Source organism: Hipposideros armiger, unplaced genomic scaffold (genome assembly GCF_001890085.2).
Source record: "Hipposideros armiger isolate ML-2016 unplaced genomic scaffold, ASM189008v1 scaffold_58, whole genome shotgun sequence".
NCBI classification, from domain to species: Eukaryota; Metazoa; Chordata; class Mammalia; order Chiroptera; family Hipposideridae; genus Hipposideros; species Hipposideros armiger.
The window spans coordinates 3,335,348-3,345,759 of NW_017731408.1; the positions used below are offsets into that span (position 1 = coordinate 3,335,348).

Genomic DNA, 10,412 nt, shown 5'->3' on the forward strand with positions numbered 1-10,412 from the left:
GGATTGAAATAACCACTACTTAGGGTTACGTAAGGAAGCCCCATTTGACATACTGAAACAAAAGTGGTTTAAAATTTTTCTGAGGGCTTTAAAATAAGTGAAATAAACCAGTCACAAAAGGACAAATATTATGATTCCACTTATACGAGGTACCCAGAGTAGTCAAATTCATAGGGACAGAAGGTAAAACAGAATGATGGTTGCTAGGGGTAGGGGGAGGGGAAATGGGGAGCTATTGTTTAATGGGCACAGTTTCAGTTTTGCAAGATGTAGAGTTCTGTGGATGGATGGTGGTGATGATTACACACGTGAATGTATTTAATGCTACAAAACTATGCACTTAAAAATGGTTAAGATGTAAACATTGTTATGGGCATTTTACTACAACTAGAAAACAAGTTTCTTCTCTCAGGGAAGAAAGGAGGCAAATTTTGTAGTGAACTAATACTAGATGAAAATACAAGAATTGTAGTAGGAAAAACTAGGAGAGCTTACTTAGAGGTCCTAACAGGATGGGTGGTGTAGCCATTCACACCTGTTTATTGAGTAGCTAGTATGCTCTCAGTGCTTCCGAGGGTATCAGAACAACCCTTTGCCACCCTGGCCATCTGTGGGGAGCCCTTATTATAGCAGGTCCCCCTCATCCTGGTGGGATATCCTCTGGATCAAATGAGTTGAGTGCATTACCACCTTAATTTTCGCTCTCCTGTTGGCCAGGAATGGCTTTGTGGGCCTTCGTGGGAACGCTCATGAGCTCTGTAGTATGCTGGCTGTACCTGCCGTTGCAGGTATACATGTCCTGCCTACATGTCCTGCGGCATCCAGAAAAGTAGATACGGATTGATTGGAACTGGTAGAGAGGGAGGGGCCAGGTCGCTTCATCCCCTTTCTTGGCCGATTTGTCTCAGCCTGTGGAGCCTGGGAGTCTGAAAAGGAGCCCACGTGCAGAGTCCACTGCTCTGACTGATTCCAAAACACCACGGTCCTCCACGCATGCGTTTCTGAACTGCCCAGAACTGAGCTGGCAAGCATTTGGGAAATCAGATAAGCTAATTTACATGTGGAGTGATAACCCTCTTTGAAGGACTTTAACAAACACTTTTATAACACTGCTTTAGAAGGATCCAGTGCGATAACCTATGAGAAAGAGACTGCTCATGCACTGGGCAAATCAGGCTGCCAGCAGAGAGGGGGATGGTCCCTGGAAGGTTATCAGTTGTCTCCTTTTCCTGTTGTTTGGATGAGGCGCTGGGCTGTTTTTCCTGTTAGGTGCTCAGGCATGGCCAGCTCGGGTTTTTCCTTAGGAATACTGCTGGGTTCTTTTAGTGACCGGTTTCTGAAGCCTTGTTTCAAGCTGTGGAGACAGCCTAAGGCCCAGGCCTTCCACTCCTGGAGGCTGTCTTAGCTGGTGAGGACATGATTTCTATCCATCACCCCACCCTGGGATCAGCAGGGCACTTGACCAGGCCCTGCAGATGGCTTTCTACAGATCGGTCCCCATTCCTAGAGAAACACCCCAGTGTGAACACCAGGCTGGTGGGGGCATATTTGCCACTTCTCTATATTCCTGTACGCTCTGTGATACTAAAACTCCCAGGACTGAAAGGAACAAGAGAGACCCAGGCTAGCATTTCAGGTCTAGCATTGCTTTGGGGAAGTTATAAAATGACAACTGTGAGGCTCCGGCTCCTTATCTGGCAAATAGTAATAACAAGAGTAATGTCTCCAACCGCTTTTCCAGCAGCAATAGCTATGGATCTAGGCTAAGTATATAGAGTCCCAGAGGGTTGAAGGGTGAAGATGATGAGGGTGGCGTTTGGGGTCTTGGGGGCAGGGGAGGGTGCTACCCTCAAGGGTTAAATATAGCAGGAGGTGGTCATTTAATGAAAGAAACATAAAAGAAGATATTTCCCCCATTCTGGGCAGAAATGAGTGCAGAGAAAGTTCTTCGGATGTGTATGCCTCTGTATCAATATGCATGTTCTTACTTGCTTTTTTAATTTATGAATTGTAATAAACACATAGTTGTCTGTCTTAATACGTTTAGATTCCTCGTTTTGGTATGAGCTTTCCTTCTTAAAGGGTGATACGTTTGACAGGTTATTTTTCTCACCCTTTCTTTCCCCCTTCTTCCTCTCCCTTCACACTGAACTTGAACTACAACCCCAGGGTAGGATTCCAATAAGGAGCTGGCCCTTTTAACTGGGAGTTTATTTTATGGTTGGCAGATGATTGTGTTAACATGAAATAAACCCCTAGGATAGTAAATAATGTGATTGTTTAAGATTAGTCTTCAAACGAAGGCAACCAGACTCTTGTAAAAATTTAACCTTATAGCCAGGAAGTGCCATTAGCTTTGGTTAACAGCCTTGCTGTTTCGTATAAACTTAGAAGCAGGCCCAGAGATCAGGAATTTAATCTGAAACCTGATTCTCTTTTGATCACAATGAATCACATACATTTGGAAAGGAAGAGCGTTATAACAACATTTCTATGTTAGCTAGCCTCCTGTTACCAAAAAACAAGTGGAAAAAATGGCCGCCTTGTCAGGTTATCTTTCCTCCACACATCCTGGATATTTACTTCCAGAGAAAGAAATGGCTTCAGTATTTCATCCCCTGCCCCCTACTTCCCCTGCCAGCAAAAACGTTCTCATTTCTAGTCTGATAAAACTCTTCTAAATTATGAATTTTGAACAGCTAAAACTTACAGGAGCCAAAATCTGGGTTTCGATGGTACATTGGAGTAGCCACCAGAGTTCATTAAATCAAAGATGCCATCCATTGTAAGATACATTCTGATGCCAAAGACATTAAAATTGTGAAAAAATACGCGTCTTAGACTTGGGGAAATGTAGCAGAAGAGTTTTCCTTTTTAAATTCTGAATAAATAAAATATAGGGCACTGTCTTACCTTCTCCCAAAAGACCTTTTGGACATATATATTCTTTTTCAATGAAAAAAAATTTTTCTTTTAGAAAAAAAACGTAAGAATTCCATTATGTTCCTGAAATAACAGTATTGGTCCTTTTATATCCCTAAATCAGGATTGGGACTCACTCTGAAATCACTTCAGAGTTATTTTTTACTCTCTCAGTTCAAAGGTCATATGATTCTTACTATGCTAAGACATTTTTCCAAATTGGAGCTTTTAGATGTGGACTATATTATTCTAAGAGAAAACTGCTAAATTAAAAAAAATTAAATATATATAATTTACTTAAAATTATAGAATATTAAAATAGATATGTATAATTATTGCAGTTAAGGAAATATATCACTGCAGAAAGCTTGGGGAGATGATAATATTTTACTGTGTATAAGACTCTATTAGGTATATCAATATTAGGTATGTTGGGAATTACTCTTATAAATTAGTGTTGTGTTTTTATAGACTTTAATTTTTTTTCTCCAGTTCTTCTTATTTGTACTTTAATTATGTGTGTCTTTTTTTCCAGATCACTGTCTTGGATGCAAAACGGAGCATGAACATTGGGATATTTCTTAAGCAATTTAAGAAGTAAGATTTTGCGTACAATTGAAACTTTAGTCATATCCATGCTGTCAGCATCAGAGCCTGGGTGTGAGCTAAAATTCAGATTCTAATATGAGAGGAAGTCATTTCTCATACCTTCAAATCCTTTTAGACACATGCATGGCTTTGATGAGTCCACAAGCATGTGTCACTTGCTTCTGTTTTCCTTAATGAAAACCTAATCTAGGGGCTTGAAGTATAGGGAGAATTGCCCCAGGGTGTCTATTCAAGCCTGTCATGCCAGGGAATTTATAAATTTATCTGTAGTGTTGCCCCTTGCATAGTTAAGTTCAAGTGTCCTAAAGTAGGGAAGACTTTGCAGGAGTTCCATGAGACCAAAGAGGATTGTCCCCCCCCCCCCCCCCTCCCCGCAAGAAGACTCCCGTGGTGGTTGCCATACTGACCTTCCTGGGATGCCTCAGGCATGGATTTCTAGGTGAAGGGGAAGGCCTCCGAGTGGTATGTCAGGATCCCTGCTTTCCACAGCAGTAGAGCTGTGGTGATCACTGACACAAAACCGCCTGTTAGACTGGGAAGAAGGTGGGATGGAAAAGAGGGTGGAGGTGATTTGTTTTAATTTCCACTGGCTTGTGTTTCTTTGGCACTCCAGCAAACGTGAAATGGAATCTGATTGTCTTTTCAAGGTCTCCTCAGTCCATTGTAGAAGATATTCATCAAGGAAAGACTGAGCATTACGGATCAGAGACATTGAGAGAATTCCTTAAGCTTTTGCCAGAGTCAGAGGAGGTAAGGAATTTGGCACGTGAGTTTTAGATGTTAGGCGTGATTAGGAATGTCAGAACTCACATGGGAAAGGCACTCTCCGACCCAGAGCCAGAGTTTTGTCATGTAAAAATAAGAAGTGACGCAGTAGAAAGAGTATGGGTTATTGGAGTTAGAGAATCTAGATTTAAATTAGTACTCGACCCTCCATTGAGAAACTTTTTTTAAATGAGAGACTTGGGCCAGTTTCTTAACTCCTGTGACCTTTAGTTTTCTCACCTATAAAGTGAGATATGATGCTTACCTCATTGGATAGTCAAGATGAGTAAACCATAGTTATACATCTAACATGGTGCTTGGCGCGTGGGGAGCTCAATAAATTTTAGTTCCATTTTCTGTCATCTAATGATGACCTTCGTCTAGGATGTACCTTGGTTGTTTTATAATACATATACTTTAAAAAAAGATAAAACAACCACTTTTGGATAAAGATGCTCTAAAAATATGGAGCGGTAGGTCAATTGTTAATAAATGTTGTCTAAATAACTAACTAAAATGTAGAGAGTGCTGTGATAGCAATATAGTACCACAATATAAAAATACTAATTTTTTTTCTTGAACTGGGTTAACTGAATTTTTTTTAATGGTTAGGAGCGTGATAGGAAAAAACAAAAACAATCTTATAAAATCTTGCAAAATTGTGATATTGTTTTTTATTTCTGAAGAACTGACCCTTGAAAACGTTCTGTAAGAAATTACATGAATATCTGTGCTTCTAAACATTTGAATAAAGTAGAGTCTTATAAAGTAAAAAGTATAAGTTACCCTTTTACCCAGAGTGCCGGTTCCTCCCTACCTCATTTACTCCCCTTCCCACACATACGAGTAATTTATGGAACTTTGACTTTCGTGCCATTAATGATAATGGGAGAAATATATTTGTACTTTTGCATCAGTGATAAACTCACAGTGCTAAATTGAGGGTCTTCGTGGGTTAACTAGATAGTCTAGGTACATCTAATAACCTGAGAGGCCCTGTCTACCTTGGGTTTTCTGTTTGCAAATTAAGTGTAATTTACCTTAGCCAAGATTAATTAACAGCATTCATTAATGTGAGTAAAAGGGTCTTAAAGTGTGGAGGGAAAGGAACATGAAAATTATAATTTACCCAGATCTTATATGCTGAACACTCCTTAATCTTTCTTTTATGTAAAGAATGCGAGTTCCAAAGTCTTTAAATTAGAATGAATATGACTGAATTAATTTGAGTTTTTTAAAAAAGATGTATAATAGTTGTTCTCAAACTCTTATTCCTGCTTGGGCTTTTTTCATGACTTCCCTTAGACCTGTCTGGTATCCACTCCTAACGTACCTTACCGTTCTTTTCACGTGAGGATCAAATTTGATAGCAGATGTGACAGTGCTCTGAAAAGCTCTGCGTTTCTAAATGGAAGTTAGGCATAAGGGAGGCTGCCGGCTTCGTGCCATGTGAGGAGGTGGGAGGTTAAATATGGTTTTTTAAATTTCTAATTGAAAATGCAAAGGTGATTAGAAAATGCAAAGGTTGTGGAAGACTAAGGGATTTTTCAAAGAAGCACCTTAGCTGTCAAACCGCTCATGTTTTGAAGAACTCTGTTTTTTGAGTTGTGTGTGGGATATAAATGAAAGGGAAGAAAGTTAAGGGCAAGGTGAATAAAACCCACCCAGCACTGCCCTGAGTCCCCAAGGCACTCTGTCAGGCCCAGACAGTTAGCTAACCCAGAGGCAGTGTCCTGCTGACATGAAACAGCCTCGGGACCCTAAAATGCCTTCCCAGCCACTGAACCAGGCCCAGCTGTTTCTCCCGTCACCCTCCTGTTGCAGGGTCCTCCTCCGTCTGAATAGCTGACCAGCTTTGTCACACTTCTCCTTGTTTACATCACTGACTCTTGGCTTCAGCTCACCACACCCTTCAGACTCTACTGGGTGCTTCCTTCAGCAGGAACAGCTGCCAGTCCCCAGGGCCGCTTGGCGCCCCTCCCTAAACCACTCAGGGGGACCTGTGCTGGCAGAGGGAGACCGGCAACAGCCAAAGCCACCTCCTGGCCCATGCCCTTTATAAGGCCAGATTGGCTTTGTCATGAGAGCTCTGTGGCCTCTGGCACCACCCAGACCCAGTGCTGCTCCTAGAGTTTTTGGTGGAGATTGGAGATGAGGCCAAGTGAGAGAGGTTTAGGTATGTGGCAGAAATATGCTAATAAATACATACGTGGATACGTAGCTGCATGTGGCTAAGCCTGAGGTTCAATGTTCCGTGCTCATTTTTAGCACAAGGCGGCCCTAAACCTTTATCGAGTTGTCCCCATGTTCCAGGCACTGAACAGGGCAAAATTCAGCCACGCTGGATCGTGAATTTCAAGTGCTTGGTCCAGGGCCTGGCACATAGAAAGTCAGTAAATCATTACTCTTAAGTATTTTGTGTGTCTTTTTCATAACCCTCACAGCAACATGAAAAGATATTTCTAGTTTTACAAGTGAGAAACTGAGGCTCACACAGGTTAGACAGAACGGGCCTAGGGGCACATGGTTCATAGGCCGGAGAGGAAGGTGGATTGGAACCCTGGTTTGTCTGACCCCAGAGCAGTTCCTTTTGCTGCACTCCGCCACCTCCCTTTGAGGAAGGAAGGAAGAAAGGAAGGGCAGAGGTTCTCAAAACTCAGAAGAGGCTCTCAGAGGGCCTCCCAGCCTGTTCATCACCTCTGCTATCACGGAGTACTGGTGTAAATGTCACCCGAATGATACTGTGATCTTATCAGCACGCGGAAAAATATGAACGGAAAGAGCCCTTTTCACTCTCCAGCTGACAAGCCAACCCAAGGTTAATTTGTTTTCAGGATTCCTCTGCCTTTCACCACAAATCTTTTATCTGGCATGTTTGTTCATCTTGCCTCAAACCCGGGGTTAAAACTTTCAGAGGAAGAAGGTAGACCCAGAAATAAAAGAACTGGAGCGGAGTAGGCTCTCTGTCCAACAAAGTATTCCTGTGTGCTGAGTGAGAGGAGACTGGAGTAGGAGCCAAGGGGGTGCTGGAAGGGACCCCCACTCAGCCTGCCAGACCTTCCCCCTGACGGGGCCGGTACCCTATCACCTCTCAGGTGATACAGGGCTGGAAGGTGGTAGAAATGTGCTGTTCTCTGTGGAGGCAGGTTGAATTCCCACCTCTGACATTTTATCGCCTTGCTCCTCCTACCGTTTTTGTTTACTATGTTCCTGGGAGGGGAGCAACCGGGAGGGGTCTTCTGTTGGATGGGTTTGTGGGTGGGAAACCCTGCTATTTCAAGGCCATGTGAGTGGAATTAGATGGGATGAAGGAGGCCTGCCCTTTGGAATGTGTGAGTCTTAAGGAGCATGCTGTCTGCCATTAGGACAGAACCGGGCACAGCCAGGTCATAATGAGAGTCACTTGGCTCAGCCAACAAAATTACGCCTAACCAGGTTTGATAAATGCTTTTAGATGATGATGAGAATGCATAATAATTACAGGGTTGGCTCACCTCTCTTTTTTTTACCTGCCTACCACTGTGATGGCACAGTAATCCCTCTTAATGAACGTAAATCCCATTTTGAAATGGAATTAAGAACTGTATACGTGGTATTTAAATTAAATACTATCTTTTCATCTCCATTCTCTTGAAATCTAAACATTTTTAGCTCTTTACATAAGTGAAGGAGATTAATCCTTGTTCAGTTACAGTTTAGCACATGTTTAATAGATGTATCTACCAAGTTTACTTAGCATGACCTGTTCTCATGCTTTAGACAGAAAACGGTGCTCTTTTCAGCAGTTTTGCACATGCTACATATATGGTCTTACAGAGGGTACAACCTCACTCTGCCCCTGCCCATATATAGTGAATTGTGAGGCTCTAGTTCAGAAGGGATCAGAATTCATCCCACAGCTTTCTCAGTTCAGAAACTAAGCGCTGATTTGGCTTTAGCTAAACCAGCGGTGCCGTTTAGTGAAGCTAAAAATGGTAAATTCACTTTGAGGCCCTAAAGTTAGGGGAAATAATGCAATTCTATATTGGAAGGAAAACTGTAGTCTTAAAGACTAGACTTAATACTAGGGTGCATCTCTGCACTGTTGCATTTTGTCTTTTCAGGTAATTGATGTAGATATTTCAGTTTGTGGAACTTCAAATACTCCCTCCTCTGTGTTTTCAAGCTGCCATTTCCTATTTTTCAAGAGGCTTAAAAATCATGCTGTTTTTCTGGGCAGCCAACATAATCCAGTGGGGTGGAAAAGAGAAAGCTTTATGAAGAATAATAAAGGGCAGTAAGTGCACCTAGGCAACCGCTAACTGCAAAGAGAGGCAGTCTGCTTGCCTGGTCGACGTAAGGTGCTACTCACCGTGGCGTATTTTTATTGGAAGACTGTTACAGCGGCTGGAGAAATGTCTCTGTCATTGGGTTGGTCCAGTTTTCTGCATGGGAAAGGCTTGATTTGCTCTCTGATATAGTTTGAGCACTTTCTCATCACCTCCATCCCTACCTGCTAGCTATTTGGCTATATTCCTAATGTCAGAACTTTTTTTTTCCTTTGCTAGAGTTGAAGGAATATTTGCATGTTTAATAACTTAGTTTAATTTTTTATAAGTGGAATACATGTGCATTGTAGACATTTTAGAAAATAAAAATGAGCAGCAGAAGAAAATAATCATCACTGTAATCCTGACACCTGGTGCTGGTGGGGTGTTTTTCCTGTGTCTGTATAGCCTGTGCATGGGGAATCGAGAGGGGAGTGGTAGTTGATACTTTTTTACCAAAAAAACTATAGAAATGGGATCCTACTGTACATACTGTTTCATTACCTGATTTTTTTCATAGGGGGATGTCTTGACATTGATCTTCGAGTTGTTTAAACCTTTTTACTTTTTATCTTCCGATTGGAGAGCTAAAGTGTACACACCTCAACGTACAATAGTCACTTCCTAGAAAGCGACCATATGTGAAGGGAACTTGACTCGAGGAAGAAGATCTGCATTAGACCTTACCCATTCTAAGTATTTCATATTTAAAATACTCAAAAATGATTTTTTTCCATCGATGACTTAAGGGATCGTGTTGTAATGACTCCTCAGTCCCTTCTTTCTTCTCCCAAACAATGTCCCCTTCCCAGTTATAACTTACAGGAAATTTTCCTCTTTAGAACACCCCTTTTTCAGTCGTGGGTTCCAGTGACTCAGCTCTCTGGCTTGTATGGGGTCGTGAGGTGTGACGCGGTGCGTCTCTCAGCTGTTTGTTTGGTGTTTCTCCTTTTAATAGACAAAGTGGTGCATGTGGTGATTTCCTCTTCTGTCTTTTATTAGGTCTGCATTTTTACTAGTTTGAATTTGGCACTGAAATCCTATTTTCTTACAGGAATTCTAAGATGAAATTGAAAATCATGTTCCATTTTAATCATAAGTTATTTTTTTTTCTACCCCCTTTTCCGTTTGCCTTTTAGATAAAGAAATTAAAAACATTTAGTGGAGATGTGTCCAAGCTGTCTCTGGCGGAATCCTTTCTGCACTACTTAATTCAGGTGCCAAAGTAAGGATCAACGATCATTGTTCTTTAAAAGCCGAGTGAGGTTTTTCAATTTATGACATCAGATTCTACAGTTGTACTTTTTATTTTTTCAGCTATTCTCTTCGGATTGAAGCCATGGTGCTAAAGAAGGAGTTTTTACCTTCTTGTTCTTCTCTGTACACAGACATAACAATTCTGAGAACTGCAACAAAAGGTAAGTAACTACATGATGCTTCGTGTCATTTGTTTTTATTACTTTTGGTAGCAGTTTATTTTTTTTAAAACTATTCCAATTGAAATTAGAAATGCAAAGTCCCGTTTCTGATACACCCTAAAAAGGGAAATGAGGTGTTACCAGGGATGGCATTTAAGGTTTATTTCCATTACTTTCGCCCTAGTTACTTAATTAATTGACTAATTGATCAATTAATTAGCATAGTCTCCTCCCTTAAGAGAAGGTTTCTTTGTCTCAAGCTTCAAAGTAAACCTTGCTGGTTGTAGCTCACTCTTACTCCTCTCCTAGGTTGGCTTTCTGTGTATATGTGGTGGGGGGAGGGGCAGGGGCGCGTGTGTGTGTGTGTGTGTGTGTGTGTGTGTGTGTGTGT

The 10,412-nt window shown here is 41.5% G+C and overlaps 1 protein-coding gene across 4 annotated transcripts in view; it reads left to right on the plus strand.

The window, feature by feature from the left end:
- FHDC1 (FH2 domain containing 1) overlaps positions 1–10,412 on the plus strand; it is a 39,845-nt gene that overhangs the window by 14,786 nt on the left and 14,647 nt on the right. For all 4 annotated transcript variants that reach the window (XM_019641252.1, XM_019641255.1, XM_019641251.1 and 1 more), the window contains exons 3-6: positions 3,458–3,519; positions 4,179–4,281; positions 9,743–9,828; positions 9,921–10,021. In XM_019641252.1, coding sequence (XP_019496797.1) covers positions 3,458–3,519; positions 4,179–4,281; positions 9,743–9,828; positions 9,921–10,021 — 352 coding nt within the window. The remainder of the gene's footprint in view (positions 1–3,457; positions 3,520–4,178; positions 4,282–9,742; positions 9,829–9,920; positions 10,022–10,412) is intronic.